Below are 17,701 nucleotides of genomic sequence, written 5' to 3' on the forward strand. Positions count from 1 at the left end.
TTATCAAGCATGAGTCGTAGTTCAAGGAAATTGTTCGACGTGAGAACTTTTGTTTTCTCGCAGTTGCGGCTACATCTCTAACATTCACAATAGCTGATTCTCAGAATAAGATTACCAATCGATAATATTTATATTATTGTGTTTAGATAGCACACAACTAACGAAAGAAAAGACCCGCCCCCCAAAAAAAAAGTACATAAATGAATGTTCGTTATTATATATCCATATTTCTGTGCATTCTAAGATTCTTGGTTTACATTAGAGTAATTGGGTAGAAACAGCAGAATAACGGGATACTTTCCCAAAATGTTCTACAGAGCCGAAGCCTGAATTTTGTTTGAAGCCCCAAAATTTGAAGAAATGACAGAGACTGTCCACTTGTTTCAGCTAAACAACATACAAAGTTACAGGACAAATATGTTTTGGGTTGCGCTTTCATCGTAGAGTTCTGTAAATCAAGTGTATCTTTTGAAATATATATTTATTCATCTTAAAAGTCGAATGTTGTTTTAGGCTGGGAAAACATGGATTTTTATAAGAAATACAACAATGCCATTCTTCCCGGGACACAGACATTGCCCACGTGATTGACGGTCACTTTAAATTCACAATAAGGGATGTGATATCTTTGGAACATTAACTGACTTGATAATGGCAAAACGAGCTCCGTTTATACCTATACGGTATTTATTATACCTTATGTTATGTCCTACGTTACAGCTATCGTTCCCAAGAAAAAGAGTGTTTATGATACCCACACCTCTGTGGCTTAGCGGTAAGTAAGAAGGATGAGAATGCTAAAAACTAGGTTTCGATGCCCGTTCGTGGCACAGCACAGATAACCCATTGTTCAGCTTTGTGCTTAACATAGAAAACGGCTTAATACTGTCATATAAACTTATCGTACCTACCTGGGACAGCGGTAAGTCTAAGGATGTTTTATCAGGGGCTAGGTTTCCCTCGGTGAACACAACAGATAGCTCACTATGGCTTTGCTACAATAAAACACACACGTGACACCCTAATAATGAATAATTCATTTCTATGAGTAGCTAAAGTGAGAGAACTTCGTGGTTCCATTGACCAATATTTCATATAAATATTACATATCTACACAGTATATAAGACTCCCCCAGTGTCACAGCGGTATGTATGTAGACTTACTACGTTTGAAATCGGGTTTCGATATCAGTGGTGACCAGAGCACGGATAGCCAATTGTATAGACTTATGATTAACTTCAAACAAACAAAATATAAAGACATTTTAAATTTGTTTGTGTTAGCTTGTGTTTTTTTCTTCTTATAACAAACCCACATCGGGCTATCTGCTGAGCCCACCGAGTGTAATCGAACTCCTGATTTTAGCGTGGTAAATCAGTAAACTTACGGCTGTACTTGCGGGGGGCAGCTTAAAGGCAGGAAATACACTGTATGCCTGAATTCTATATCACTTATTTTAACTTGAACAACAAGTTTTTATAAGGCTACATAAAATATGTTTCTATATGGTAAAAGAGTAAATTTCAGAGATTATGTACTCTTTTATTTAAATAAACACATAAAAAATTGGCTTAGCATTTAGTCTTTATAGTTTTTGATACTCTCTTATCAGTAGCTCTTGTCTAATTGAAATATAAAATATGTCAAAGTTTGTATTTTTAGTTTTATTTCACTTGAACTTTCTGTGTGTGTTTATGTGTTTTTCTTATAGCAAAGCCACACAAGGCTATCTGTTGAGTCTTTCTTTAGAACTAACTTAAAATCCGAGTTTGGCTACAAAAAAGAAAAGAAACAAAAATTAAGAAAAAATATCTGTTCCACATTATTTTTGTTAATTATGTGCTACTAGGTATTTCTGACATTAAGTTTTTATGATGTTCAAGTGAGTGATAAACAATAAGCCTCTGTAGGTTACATTTTGTGCATACAATTTGTTAAATGTTTGTAAATCATTTTCAATGACGTTCACGTTAGTTCCGAAACACTTTTACAGTATTGATTTAATTTGTGTAAATAAAACACCTGTTTTGTTTCACAGCCTCGCAAATATTGAACATAGTAGCGAGAATCTTGTTAAACAAATATTATACATGACTTCAAGTCGTTGTTTGTCACCTTATTTTCCGAATTTATTCTTCTTGATAAGATCATTCATTTTACGTAAAGAGGCTGTTGACTTTAGCAAAAACCAAAACTCATATTTGTGGTTGGAAGATTAAGTTATAACTCCGGTACAAAGCGAGGATCATATTTATTCTAACGCAGACACCGTGTTTCCGCTGTAGCGTTACTTTGCAGTTCTGAGCCACAAACACTGACCCATGGCAGTCACGCAAGGTAGTGCAGACGTTATATGTTATTGCTTCGTCGCCATCTTACCTGCAGTTGTACGAAAATACCACACACCTGGTAGGTAAGACACTGGTGCTGGGTGGAGTAGCCTAAACCTCTTGAGTCAGCCTCTGAAGTTGTATTATCACTTAACGAATTTTAAACGCTTTATTGAATAGTTATTTCAGTGAGTAAACGTTTATAAAAGTAAAAACATGAAGTATTTTATTGTGGGTAATGTATTGATGATTTATTTCAACATTCTATTAACGTTATTTCCAGGTAGGTGAAAAAACATTTAGGCCTAACGTTAAATATATTTCGTAACTTAGTTTTTCGATAAACTTGTATTTTATATGTTGTGTTGAAAAAAGGTATTTGACTTTGAGGGTATAACTTTAACGGCTTACCTATGTGTTAAATTTTTAAGTTTTCTTCTTTATCATTTTTAATTTATACCTTCTTTGGGACTAGCATTAGAAGTATTTTAGCTTTGTGTTTATATATATTAAAGTATAATATATGAACAACTTTGAGGAAAACTAAAGTCTAAAAGTATTTGTTTGATATTTCATTAATGATATGATACCAGTAAAGTGTTTAGTATTTGTAACGTAAATAAAAAGTTATTTGTATTACATTTTATTAACCTAGAATATGTTAATTTCATACATAATACATCCGTGCTCTCTATTACATTCCGGTTTACTTTCGTTTAAAACGTAACGGTTATGCAGAAATATTTGATGTAAACGCCATCTATACATTTCTAATTGAACTACTTTACTGCATCTAATATAGTCGGAGCGAACTGATCTATAACAGTCGTTATTTTACGTTTCACTGTCATTGATGCTGTATATTTATATAAAAATTTGAATAATGCAGAATTGATGCTACCAACTTATTTGTTGGAATTATTCAGCCAACAAACGTCATACATATATGAAATTTAGTCTTATTATTTCGATTTGGGGTTTACTGATGTGGGAAAGAATTCCCAGAAATCGGTATAAACTCAGTAAGAAGCGGTAAATCGAATTATAGATTGGGTTTCACATTTATTTTTTTAATAAGAATTTTAAGCATTTTAAAATTGTATTGTGTCAAAAATTTAACTGTTTTGTATATTTCATTTTGTTTTTTGTTAGCTAAAATTTCTGTAATTTAACAGAAAGTACTAAGTTCTGAAAAAGGCTACATCTATACTTCGTTTTTATTTTACAGTTTAATTTATTGTAACTATTCACAAGTATTTTCGTCTTTCATGAAATATTTTTATGACATAGTAGCGGTAACATTCTAATTAAATTAATGGATTAACGTAATGAAAGTGTTAAAAGGTGAAAATTATTTTTATAGAAAGGACGTCAAATTATAGTTTCAGCAAATTCTGTTCGTATTTTGGGGTCAAGCGCTTCCCCTAGCGAATTACCTTGTGAAAATTGTACATAAATAAAAATAACTACAGGTTTTCATTTGTTTTCGGTTTGTTATTATTTATTTACAACCTCACTGATTAACCCTGTTGTATTTTATGTACATGAAATACACAAAACTTACCATCATTTAAATGTTATGCAAGATAAATCCTTCGATCGCTTACTGGTGACCTGGTAAGTTCAATAAGTTATTTTTTAACAAATGAATAGTTTAAGGTACCCCTAAAATGCCCATCATGTATATTTATTAATTGCAGGGAGATACCTGTTAGAGAAGACATGGAAGTGGTTGACTTTTGTTTTTTTTTTCAGTTAGTGCTATCCGTTGCTTTCAATGTAGTTCAGATCAGGAGTCCGATGGAGAAGATCAGTGTGGAGCATACGAACATTTTGATACAGAGCGAAACGTAGCAGTAGACTGTCTTGGAGAAGAAGCTGTAACACCTGGAACATTCTGTTACAAAAGTATCCAACAAAGTCCTAGAGGGTTTATTTGTAAGTAAATATGTGTGTGTGTATCAGTAGGTATATTTCACAACTTTATACAAGAGTAAAATTAGTTTTCCGCTTAGTCAGTGGTTACCAAGGAGATGTGAGATTTAGTATATGTATATATATCATTCTATAATGGAACTCTTGCTTATATGTTATATGATACAGGAGAAACGTTTTCATTACGCGATGTGCAACCCCCAACTTTATGAAATTTTTATCCTGTGTGCATGTAGATTTGCAATAAGAGTCACGATTTTCCCCTTTTGCCTCTGTTTTCCATCACGGAAAACTTTATTTTTTCCATTGTCAAGGTGCAGATGTGACGTCTTGAAACGTTACTTACGGATCTATTGCACTGGCGCTACGAATGATCGGCTAGAATATATAACTTCTCTCCAATAGGTAGAGTAACTTTTAGTGTTTATTGGTGTTGTGAAAAGATTGTTGCAATTCCAGTCTCTTCTAATCTTTGGAAAGAAAAAAACAAATGTTTGTTTATTAGCAAGATAAAAAAGTTATCTTGGTAAGAAATTAGTCTAGTTTTAGTAATACCAGTTTTGTGATTTGTTCGTGTTATACGTTTTTGATTAATGACAGATACTGTGGTGTAACAGGGGACGGTAGATGGCGCACTGTGATTCGTCGATGTGCTCAAGTGTCAGAACGAGGAAACAATTGGGGCTGTGACTGGGGCTATAAAGAAAATGGAGTGTACTGGGAAAAATGTTACTGTGCGGAAGACGAATGTAATGGAGCCAGAAATTCCAGAATATCAATGAACCAAGTTTTTCTTGTTTTACTTTGCGCGTCAGTTTTAACATTGATAATGATATAAATGAGTACAATGGTGCAAGACCTTCAGATCTGGATTTAAAACAAAAAATATCAAATTAAGAACGTTAAAAGCTTACCACTAGATTGGCGGGCATTTTGAACACTTCATCATGACTGTGTGTGTGTGTTTAAGAATACAAGTGAATTCGATATTTAAATGGTTTTGAAAGTACTTTCTGGTTAGCAAGGCAAGGGTGAGATTTACTCTCTACAAAACTTGAAAGTGTGTTTATCTAAACGTTGTATTTTTCTTTTATGTTGTATTTCGAAGGTTGGAATTAGATATAACGTTTTCTAAGAAGGTAGACTGTTGAACGCATATTCTGGTGAATGAGGGAATAATACGGTGAGCCTTAAAAATAAGACGTGATTGTTACAGTGTTGATTTTATAAATTTGTGTGGACTGTGAAGAACTCAACAGATACCATGCTGGAAAAGGAATTTATTTTGTTACACCTACATTTATATGAAATGTTTCTTATTATTATTATTTAGAGTAATTTGTGAAAAAAGTATAAAAGTTTCATTAAAAACATTATAATTTAGAAGTATATATTCAGAAAGAAACTATTATTTCATGACTCGATCACATAATGTCTCAGTTAGAATCCGTCCGTGCACAAATGTGGATATAATATAATAACGAACCAGAGACGTATTTATATTAATAACGTTGAAAATCTCAAAGAATATGCTTATTGTTCAAATATTTACTTCAGTAATTGAATGACGAAAGCTTTGTGATACTGTATTGTATAGAAGGTTTAGTATAATGTAACAGTTAGTATATCAACCTGGCAAAATACGACGTTATAAGCTTTGTAACTTGTATTCAATTATTATTAAAACTGAATATGATACTAAGACCATGTTATAATACTTTCATACCTTTATTGAAATTTGATTTTCTTTTCCTGTTATATTATGAAATAAAAGTTAGAAAAAAATATTTTGAGCTTAGATGGTTTGAAAAAAATGAAGTAATTTCTTTTGAGTTAAGCCATCAATTATTACATGTCTTTACCTCTTTTTATTTAGAAAACATAAGTATCGTAGTGCTAGTATTTCAAGATATGTCGACTGTATGTTTGTTTACAGAAATATGAAATTAATAACTGAAAATATAACATATCAAAGTCTATTCCTAACAAACTATTTCACGGAATGAGGTTTAGAATGAACAGACATCCGTTTTAGTAATCTCAGTTGTTGTTTTATAACCCACTTAGTTTTCTTTAATACTTTTATAGATTTTTTTGATAGTAGTTTTACTTTTTAACTTGTAGTAATTCATACTACTCACCATTTTAGACAAAGTATTTGTAAATAGAATTAAGGTTTGTCGTTAAAGAAAAAATAAAATTATTTTTAATCTCTCTACTAATGTGCTTTCTTTATGGATTAATTGCGTTTATTAAAGCTAGTTACATTTTTTTGTAATTCATTATTTGTATAAGAAGAAGTAATAAATAATGGTGCAATATACCATTTTAAAATTAAGAAACGCAAAACATTATGTTACTTGCCTTAATAAATTTAAAAGAATATCTTTCTCTGCTCCTGCTAGATAGAACAGTGTCATCTTAAAAAAAAAAACATACCCCAACAAGAGTGCACCATTATATACATGTGCACCTATTTACGTATAAGTTTAACACGTGCTAAAAGGCTGCATCTTATTACTACTGTGTAAAATCATGTGGATTACTCTCGTGCACAGTTACTGTCTAAGGTAATATATACATGTGTGTCTATGCATACATGAAAATGTTTGTTTTGTGTTTTGAATTTGGCGCAAAGCTACACGAGCGCTGTCGGTGCTAGCCGTCCCTAATTTAGCAGTGTAAGACTAGCGGGAAGGTAACTAGTCATCACCATCCAACACCAACCTTGGGCTACTTTTTTTAACCAACGAATAGTGGGATTGATCGTAAATATACAACGAACCCACGGCCGAAAGGGCGAGCATGTTTGGTGCGACGGGGGGGATTCGAACCCGCGACCCTCAGAGTAAGAGTCGAACGCCTTAACCCACCTGGCTGTACCAAGCATGAAAATATTATAGTTGTTGTTATTGTTGTTTTCCTTTTTTTACTTTTAAAACATACTTTTTTTTTCGATTTATTTGTAAATTAATTTTAGTAATATACAGTCAAGTTGAACTTTGAAAAAAATGGAATCTGTGTTTTGTAAAGAATCGTATAGAAATATCTACACCTAACATCAACAATTATCTCAAACCATCTAGTGGTGTAAAATGTCGAAGAAGAACAGTGTAACATTTTGTATAAAATTTATTACATTAAACATTATTAAGAAGAAAATGAAGTAGGAAAACAAATCAATACTGAGATTAAACTAGTTATACTACATTCAGTTGTGAATGAGATAAATTCGGTATGGCATGATTTTATACGACAGATGTCGCTGTTAGCAAGCTCTTAATTCAGTAGCTCGAAGCTTTCCTGTCAAGAAGTTGAAACTTTACATAACCGTAGAATTGTTTATTTTTTGAATTTCGCGCAAAGCTACACCAGGTCCATCTGCACTAGCCATCCCTAAATTAGCAGTATAAGACTGGAGGGAAGGATAGTTAGTCATCACCACGCACAGCCAACTCTTGCGCTACTATTTTACCAACGAATAGTGGGATTAACCGTAACATTATAACGCTCTTACGGCTGAAAGAGCGAACATATTTGGTGTGATGGGGATTCGAACCTGCGATCCTCTGATCGAGCGAGCGACCAAACAACCTGGTAATGCCGGACTTCCGTAACATTGAATCAAATTTGTCAAAAAAGTTTGAACGAAATTTTGGTAACCCTGAATTAAATTTTCTTTTATAAAGAACTTCATCCACTTTGGATTTTGTACTTAACTAGGTCCCATGTTTGGACGGCGGTAAATTTACAAATTTAGAACGCTGACATCCGGGTTTGATTCCTTGCAGTGGATAGTCCAACGTGGCTTTTATTTAACACAAACTTGAACTTTGCCTACAACTAATAACACTGTAATTAAAGTGGAACTAAGAAAAGAGTTTCTAATATGATTTCGTGTGATTTTTCACAAGAATATTATAATTCTGAATTTTATTGAAACCTTTTAAAATATATTATTCCAACAATATATCTTAAATAACGTTTGTTTTAATCTTTCCCGCTGCATGTTTGAAGTAACATTTAGGTAATAATCAGGCTAAACTTGAATAAAGCAGTGTATTACAGAACACTGTAAATATCTTAAATATTTGACTATTACAAGAGACCTTTACTTTGTTACTTCAATCCCATGTTTAAATGAATTTAAATACTTTTGAGTGCAATGTAAGACACAAGCTACGCTATTCTGTTTAAAGAAATAATTTTTTTACGTGTGAAAAGTTCAGCGCCTGCAGAGAAAAACTAAAATATATCATTAATCTTCCTTTTCCTAATGAAGTAATCTTTGTAACGGACGTTTTAGCTTTGGGTCAGAAGAATAAGTTATTTTATTTGCTTATTAGTGTAAATGACGCTAAAACCGGTTGATTAATTCATGAGTTTAAGTTAAATGTTGTTGTGTTTTTTTGTTTTTTTTTTTACTGCGTTAGTTCTGTCGTTCTTATAAACGCGTTTAGAAAATTAGTAATATGTTTCTTTCTGGAGGCTCTCCCTTTAGGCGAATAAAGACGTGTGATGACTAGACGGTAAAATCCACTTCGGACTCAGCCGGTTGTGAGCGGCTTAACCAGATTAACCTTTTTGAAATTACATAAACCCGTTAATAAAGCCACACCTGATTACTATCAACAAAAATCAGGGCTAGAAAACTGTAAGGTAATTATAACAATTCCTGCACATAAAAAAGAGAAAAATGTGAATAAACAACGACGTTAAAATCGTGAACGATTGCTGTTACTGTGCTTTTTATCTTCAGTTAAAACACTGGAGAAATGGCAGAGACCATATCCGAAATTTAGTCTTCTTTTTTTAACTTAAAATCTATAGAGATGTGCATTATTTCATGGAGAATCCAGAGAAGTGCGTTGGTCTAGAATTGGATAAAATCCAAATAAATTATTATTGGCTTTAATTAGTATAATTGAACGATTTTTTCTCTAATTCATACAGTGGAACATTCATAATTCGAAAATTTTCTGTGAAGTCTATAAAGAACTGCTGAGACAACAAGCCATAATCTGAAAATTTTGTTTATTTTGAATTTCGCACAAAGCTACTCGAGGGCTATATGCGCTAGTCGTCCCTAATTTAGCAGCGTAAGACAAGAGGGAAGGCAAATAGTCATCATCACCCACCATTAACTCTTGAGATACTCTTTTACCAACGAATAGTGGGATTGACCGTCACATTATAACGCCCCCACGGCTTAGTTACATATTGAGATTGTGAAGAAAAAACATTAATCAGTTATGACTCATATCTTGTGTCAAATATTTCGTTATTACTATAGCCTTTAAAGAATTTTGGTTTGTTTATTTTTAACGCAGGGATGCACAATGTGTTATTTATGCTGTAATTGCTGAGGGGATCGACCCCCTGAAATGTAGTGCTATCAGTTTTCAGAATTTCACATTAACCATTAGGGAAACCATAAAAAACGCAGTTATATAGACTGGTCGCGGGTTCAAATCCCTGTCGCACCAAACATGATCGTTCTTTCAGCCATGGGACGTTATAATGTTACAGCCAATCCCATTATTTGTTGGGAAAAGAGTAGTCTAAGAGTTGGTAGTGGGTGGTGATGACTAGCTGCCTTCCCTCTTGTCTTACACTGCTATATTAGGATAGCTCTCGTGTAGCTTTGCGCGAAATTCGAAAACAAACAAACAAACGTACATCAGGTGTCATCGCTGATATAAGAGATACATTCGGAACTCTACGTTTACAGACAACAGAGAAACTCATAACCTCAGGTTCACAGGTTCGAATCCTTGTCATACCAAATATGTTCGCCCCTTTAGCCGTGGGGATATATAATGTGCGGTCAATTTCACTATTCTTTGGTCAAAGAGTAGCCCAAGAGCTGGTAGTAGATGGTGATATCAGACTAGTTGCCTTCCCTCTAGTCTTACACTACTAAACGAGGGACGGCTAGCGCAGATAACCCTCGTATAGCTTTGCGTGAAATTCAAAAACAAACGAGCATAAAAAACGTAAACTTGAAATTAGAATTTCTTTACAGATGACGCCACAAGTAAATATCTTGATATTTCACTTTATTTTACCTCAATTAACTACATCATCCATATCTCTTCCAGGTAGACCCAATCTTAAAACTCTCCGTAACACTTCGTTTGGCTAATAGTCAAACATAAAAATATGTATGTGAAAACGCATTACAGAGAGAGAGAGTAGTATCGGCTTGATTAAATATTCACCACACATTTAGCATCGTTTCTACAAGTACATTATACACATATTTTATTTAGCAATTAATATAAAAAAATAAATCAACTTAAATCTGTTCTTACGAAATTATCTATTCAAAGAAAGCAACGCAGGTAATTTTCAATGAACAAATATTTTTCGATTGTTTATGGGAACAAAGAAATTCATAAGCGATCACACTCAGTAATTCGTTTCACTAACGTTTCAACTTCACTACTTTTTGTACACAGTAATATTGATCTCAATACGTTAACAACACAGTATTCTCCAAGTCATGTTATCATTCCACGTTTCGTAAAGTCATCCAAAGGTCATTTTTGTTTAAAAACAAAACCACATTGGGTTATGTGCTGTGTGCGTTGTGGGGAATCGAACCCTGTATTTTATTGTTGTAAGCCCTTAGACATGCAGTCCCGAAGGACACATTCACACCCATATATTTTACCTTTGTTATTTAAGATAATTACTTTTGAATGGTTATTTTAAAACGCAATTTGGTCATTCTTGAAGATAAAATAAAATAATTGCGAAATATGAAAGAAGACTTTCATGCAAGATAACTTGTCATTACAAAGTTACGAATGTTTGCCAAACGTTATTTTTAAAAAATTATTTTTGCATGTGTAATTAATATTAATAAAGAGTTTGTTATAACAATAATTGTGAAATTTTAATATAAGAAAAAACGACATAAAAAAGAAATCTAATATTTGACACTTTTAGAAATAATGTTTCTTATAAATAGGCACGTTGATTTGAACATTAAACATGTATAATTTAAACTTAAAACCGTTGCTTACTCATATTAACACCACTAATGACTTTGAATTATGACTAGTTCTTTCATGAGCTAATATATCCAATTCATCGTTTTGCAAGAGTTTGAATCTAGGATGAACATCAGATGCATAAGTAGAATAATAAAAGCATAGATATATCCAACAAGAAATTTTTTACTAGTTAACCACTCATCCAAGCACAAAAGAAAACCCAATGCTGATCGACGCTATCCAGCCAAATAGTCCAACAGTCGTTCAGTTCTCGAACTGGACTCATGAAGGATGTTCTGTATCTTTTGATTGGTCATCATTTCACCATTGCTGCCCCAGTTAGACTCCAAAGACGATGGCCTGTCGATTTCTAACGGTCATGTTGGGCAGGTGGTCTTTGTATTCTCTGGTTAGCTTTATACAAATTTGGTTAAACTTCTTACAGACCAAAGGTCGAGCATGTGCCCAAAGCGTTCCCGTTATGAACTTGCATTAAATGATCTGAATTGTCTGTTAGTTGTCTTTATATCTATCTTGTATGTCAATCAAAAGGCTAAAATTAACTGTCACTTGTCACTGTCTTTGTCTATCTTCCAACATTTGAACGTCCTTGAGAATATGTACTTTTGCAAAACTTTAAGAAAATAAAGAAAATTGAATGCTTCTATCACATGTATATCAAACACACCAAAATGGCGTTTAATTAGTTTTATTTGTATGCCAACAGAAAAGTTTTAACACATTTAACACGTAATCGTATTGGAAATTATAAAACGGCTTATAATGAGGACACCTGAAAAAATAAAAAACAGTCCGTCATAACAAGTCGCCTCAGAAAACAAAAACATCAACCAATACGAAACGAGGACGTTTTCAACACATTTATGACTGTTTACTTATTATTTATAAGGTATTCGAATCTTTATTAATAGTATTACTTTGTGGACATGAAATAAACGTAAGAAATGTATAATATAAGAATCAAGTAAGTTTATGTCTAACTCATGTTCAGTTTAGAATTGTTATTTTGAGAAATAACTTTTCTCAATTAAATTCTTAAATAAATCATTTTAATGTGATTTCATCTGGTATCACTGTCGTGTTTCAAACAAATAATATATTAAAGTTGTCAAGCAATGCGAACCTGTATTTTGCTGACTTTCATCAACCAAAAGAACCCATAGTTTCTTTTCTTTGAATCTTTGAGTAAATCTCTTTCTTTTTTTATTTCGGATTAAAACAAATACATATCAAAACCTGGTAAAAGCGTATGTCTGAATATTAACAACATTACAATATAAAAAATTAATCAAAAATGGATCATAGCGCGAAATTACGTACTCACAGTGTCGAGGGTAAGCTCAGATAGTTATGTTTATTCAGTTCTTAGTTGAAGAACATAGCTTTTACCCTCTTATCCTTACCTTTTTTTCTTATTCTGCATACCATTATCGACTTTTCCACCATTCACTAATCAACTTGGATCCTAATATATTTTTTATTACTGTAGCACTGCCAACGGCAGTAGAATGTAAAAAATTTCGAAAATTGTTTATATTTTAACTATTGGATTCACTTAAATTTAATAATACTGCATTTTTAGACTGGAATAAAATTGGTTTTTGTTGTTAAAATGCGTAATAATGGTCAAGTCATTAGACAAAGGTGTCGAGTATCGCTGATGAAATCATGGTGCCACCTCTGGAATATTATAAAGTGTTTCTATGGATCTTAAGTATATTCGTGTCCAACAAAACAAACTAAAGAAGGAATTATGGACCAAATTTGTAGACAGAATGTGATGTACGTTGTCTCTCTCAGCCTACTGTCACTCATTCTTTTGCAAGTGTGTTTCATGGAAGACTAATATCGAACATATTTTCTTAAATAAATAAGTCAACCAAAAGCGTTTCGATACAATATTTGATTTGTTGTTTTATTTAGGTACAGTAAAATTACTTTACACACAATCGTTCTAGAATGCAGGAAGAAGTTTCACTCACAGTTATATATAGAGTGTTAATATCTTCATATACGTTGAGAATGGTTTTTCTTTGTTGTTAACTGCATAAATCTGTGCTGTGTCCACCACAAGTATCGAAGCCAGGTTTTTAGTATTACAAACCCTCAGACTTACCACTGAATCACAGAGGAGCTATGTTAGGAAAGTAGTAATTAACTTAATACACTAATTATAGCATTGTATTTTGTAAAAAAAACAAATATACTGGAAGTTGTTTAGGAATTCAATAATTTAAATATGAATTCTGATCATACATATCTTGAAAAGTGTTATAAGTTAAGTTTTGTTTGAGAAAAAAAAGAATATTGTGAAAGTTTGTGAGTTTAACATTTTCAGAAGTATAAGTGCAAACATTTAAAAATTAATGATTTTCAAATATCTGTCGCGCATTTAAACCAACGTTTATTCTTCATACTTACAAGTGATTAAAACCATTTTGTAAATGTAAAATGATGCAGGGATCACAGTGCCAAAAACAATGGCAGCATGAATATAAGGATGATACAGCTTTTGGTATTAAAATGTGATGTTAAACTCTAAAATGCACAAGTATAAATTGGTTACGAGGTAGGTCAATTCGACCAAACTTGTAGTGAGAGTCTGTCTGTAATAGCCTGTAATAATTAAAACATGTCTTGACCCACTTAATTTCCTTGTACTTAAGTCCTAGGCTCTTTGTTACACTACATTGATGCTTACCCTGATATTATGATAATCAAACTGCATATCAACAGACAAGAATATATAATTTCCAATTGCAGTATTATTAAATAAAACTATGTATTTTATAGGGTAATATTTAATTCTAACGATTGAAAGTCATATGTGGATGATTTATGCATAGCTGTGTCATCCATATATTCTTGTTTGCATTCCTTTTGGCACTGCCATCACTACATCATTTTATAGTTACAAAATCTTTTTCTTACTTCCTTTTTTGACGTTTTTTCTCTGACTGAAAGTTTGTGAATGTGTGTGTAATAAAAGTTAATGTTATGAGCATTATTCTTTTTACTTCTTCACTTCATTTTTAATTTTGGGGTTGGCTCCCTAAAAACACCGATTGTCTAGCATACAAAGCATTGAATATTCTACATGTTACAGTCATCTCGTTTATTATTGACTGGTGATTCTTGTTTTATCCTGTGCTTCAGTTTTTTAATGGAACATCAGATTTTTGTAAAAAGAAAAGCACTCCAAAAGGTAATTATAACATCATTTACACTAGAATTACGAATTAAGAAAAAATACTACGAGTTATTATGACAAAGCGATGGTATCATGCACTGTCCAGAAACACATAGAGTTGAATTAGGTTTAAAATAACACCAGTGATAAAGTAGTTGTACACTTATATCTACTGAAACAAGAAGAAGAAAGATGAACGAATAATATGGTGGTTGATAACTTTCCAGCTTGGTATCTTAGTGATGATTTCTTACCTTGTTTTCTAGCTTGGTATCTTAGTGTTGGTTTCTTACCTTGTTTTCTAGCTTAGTATCTTAGTGATGGTTTCTTACCTTGTTTTCTAATTTGGTATCTTAGTGATGGTTTCTTGCCTTGTTTTCTAGCTTGGTATCTTAGCGATGGTTTCTTACCTTGTTTTCTAGCTTGGTATCTTAGCGATGATTTCTTACCTTGTTTTCTAGCTTGGTATCTTAGTGTTGGTTTCTTACCTTGTTTTCTAGCTTGGTATCTTAGTGTTGGTTTCTTACCTTGTTTTCTAGCTTGGTATCTTAGTGATGGTTTCTTACCTTGTTTTCTAGCTTGGTATCTTAGTGTTGGTTTCTTACCTTGTTTTCTAGCTTGGTATCTTAGTGTTGGTTTCTTACCTTGTTTTCTAGCTTGGTATCTTAGTGTTGGTTTCTTACCTTGTTTTCTAGCTACCTTGTTTTCTTAGCTTGTTTTCTAGCTTGGTATCTTAGTGATGGTTTCTTTGTTTTCTAGCTTGGTATCTTAACGATGGTTTCTTACCTGTTTTCTTTTCTTAGTGTTGGTTTCTTACCTTGTTTTCTAGCTTGGTATCTTAGTGGTTGGTTTCTAGCTTGGTATCTTAGTTTTTTCTTACCTTGTTTTCTTGGTATCTTAGTGTCTTACCTTGTTTTCTAGCTTGGTATCTTAGTGTTGGTTTCTTACCTTGTTTTCTTTGGTATCTTAGTGTTTCTCTTAGCTTGTTTTCTAGCTTGGTATCTTATCGATGGTTTCTTACCTTGTTTTCTAGCTTGGTATCTTAGCGTTGGTTTCTTACCTTGTTTTCTAGCTTGGTATCTTAGTGATGGTTTCTTACCTTGTTTTCTAGCTTGGTATCTTAACGATGGTTTCTTACCTTGTTTTCTAGCTAGGTATCTTAGTGTTGGTTTCTTACCTTGTTTTCTAGCTTGGTATCTTAGCGATGGTTTCTTACCTTGTTTTCTAGCTAGGTATCTTAGTGTTGGTTTCTTACCTTGTTTTCTAGCTTGGTATCTTATTGGTTTCTTACCTTGTTTTCTAGCTAGGTATCTTAGCGATGGTTTCTTACCTTGTTTTCTAGCTTGGTATCTTAGTGTTGGTTTCTTACCTTGTTTTCTAGCTTGATCTTAGCGATGGTTTCTGCACCTCTAGCTTGGTATCTTAGTGATGGTTTCTTACCTTGTTTTCTAGCTTGGTATCTTAGTGATGGTTTCTTACCTTGTTTTCTAGCTTGGTATCTTAGTGATGTTTTTTTTTGCCTTGTTTTTGAGCTTATTGAGTAGAGAACCAAATGAAAATCAGTGGTAATCATATTTTTTTTTAATGAAACTCTCTGCGACTGTTAATTTTGTAGCGTCCATATCGTATTAACGCCTATTGAACATTCTGGTCATTCCTACAGTTAGTACAAATTTCCTTCAAATTTGTATGCAACGACCTCTGTTTGAAGGACTCGCGATTCTTTCAGCCACAGAACAATTCATATCGTACACTTGAACAAAAGTCACTTTTCTTCTGAACTATCACACTGATTCTCTACAGAAAGGGTCGCCTTGAAATTCTTCATTGAATTCACTTTACATTGACAGTAATAAATGTACAAGATTAATATACATAATTAGAAAGGAAAGAAGTGTCATTTTTTTATTAAAAGAGCGATTTTGAAAAAGAAAAATATTATAAAATAGCATCATACGTTTTTTTATTTTAGTAATGGTATATTTTATAATACTTTTGACTTTGGTGCAGTATAAAGCTGTTATTGCCGCATTTATTTAAAAAAAGTTGACGCATGCACTAAACGTACTTTTTTATAAGACACCGAATTGCAACGAAACTGTTAGAAACTTTCCTTTACGATGTCAAAATATCGTTCCAAGTTTTATCTAAATCAGACTTAACTGTGGGAGGAGTTTTACGGACATATGGACATTAGCTTATAATATATATCAATGGTAACTTAGTACCTTTTTTATCTCAGCAATTTTCACTCTGGTATTATTCAACCATAATAATAATGTTTAGTTGATTTACGTCCCCCGCTAGTACAGCGATCAGTCTAAGGATTTACAACGCTAAAAATTAGGAGTTTGATTCCCCTCGGTGGGCTCGGCAATTAGCCCTATGTGGCTTTGCTGCAAAAAAAACACATACACGTTAATTTACACAGCTAAAGCCCCTAAAGATTCAATGGTAAGTTTGAGAGTTCATATCCCTAAAAGCTTTGTTTCGATACTCATGATAGGCACAGCACAGATACTCCATTGTTTAGCTTTGTGCTTAACTATACACCAATAAAACTTATCTGATAAATCGTAACATAAGCTGAACTTTTAAAGACATAATTATCAGGTTTCTCTGTTTAATTCTAATGTTTGTTTTTTGTACCTAGTTATTTATAAGCCTTTTTATATTATTTCTCTCTTAACAGTATGTGTTAGAATGTTTATTACATCCTGTTTTGTTAGCTTTTAACATTGTGGTTATTATCGTACTTTTATTATATATATATATATAAATGTAATTTTTAAAAAATATATTGTTTGCCCTTTCACAACATTTTGCAACGTTTATTCATTGGTTGATTTTAATTAATTGGTTGACTCAGTACAGTTGGTTGGTAATTCCCACTCTAGCCCATATCTTGATCAGGCAAATGTCATTGTGCCTCAAGGTCGTTCCTGAGTGATTCGAAAGCACGGCAGAAACCCCTTTAGAAGTAAAAAATAAATCAGTCGATGTCACAGTACGAACGCAATTTAACAACATTCTAGTGAACTTTAAAACTACAATGTATTAATTGATTACCAGAGAAAAACGTATACTATTAAACATGCCAGTGCCCGAAAGTGCGGAGCGAGTTTACGGAATAACAGACTCTTCAGACTCATATTCCAAGTACATGAGCCATTAGGCCTCACCCAGTAATAACTGTGAATCTCAACAATCCATTGAAAGATTT

The 17,701-nt window shown here is 32.8% G+C and overlaps 1 protein-coding gene across 3 annotated transcripts; it reads left to right on the forward strand.

Annotated features, from left to right (window-relative positions):
- Positions 1–2,131: 2,131 nt before the first annotated feature.
- On the forward strand, positions 2,132–6,484 carry LOC143255879 (uncharacterized). 3 transcript variants are annotated; one of them, XM_076512227.1, is made up of 3 exons: positions 2,132–2,410; positions 4,087–4,269; positions 4,867–5,005. In XM_076512227.1, the coding sequence occupies exons 1-3, from the start codon at positions 2,323–2,325 to the stop codon at positions 4,878–4,880; spliced, it is 285 nt and encodes a 94-aa protein (XP_076368342.1). In that variant the 5' UTR covers positions 2,132–2,322; the 3' UTR covers positions 4,881–5,005. The 3 variants fall into 3 exon arrangements, with proteins under 3 accessions (XP_076368342.1, XP_076368340.1, XP_076368341.1); XM_076512225.1 differs by having other exon boundaries at positions 2,213–2,410; positions 4,884–6,484; XM_076512226.1 differs by having other exon boundaries at positions 2,396–2,614; positions 4,884–6,484.
- The last annotated feature ends 11,217 nt before the right edge of the window (positions 6,485–17,701 follow it).

Source organism: Tachypleus tridentatus, chromosome 7, assembly GCF_004210375.1.
Source record: "Tachypleus tridentatus isolate NWPU-2018 chromosome 7, ASM421037v1, whole genome shotgun sequence".
Taxonomy (NCBI): Eukaryota; Metazoa; Arthropoda; class Merostomata; order Xiphosura; family Limulidae; genus Tachypleus; species Tachypleus tridentatus.

Coding starts and splice junctions, on each gene's coding strand:
- LOC143255879 (XM_076512225.1), top strand. CDS start 2,323: ATGGCAGTCACGCAAGGTAGTGCAGACGTTATATGTTATTGCTTCGTC. Junction 2,411..4,086: donor ACGAAAATACCACACACCTG/GTAGGTAAGACA, acceptor TTTTTTTTTCAG/TTAGTGCTATCCGTTGCTTT. Junction 4,270..4,883: donor AAGTCCTAGAGGGTTTATTT/GTAAGTAAATAT, acceptor GTGGTGTAACAG/GGGACGGTAGATGGCGCACT.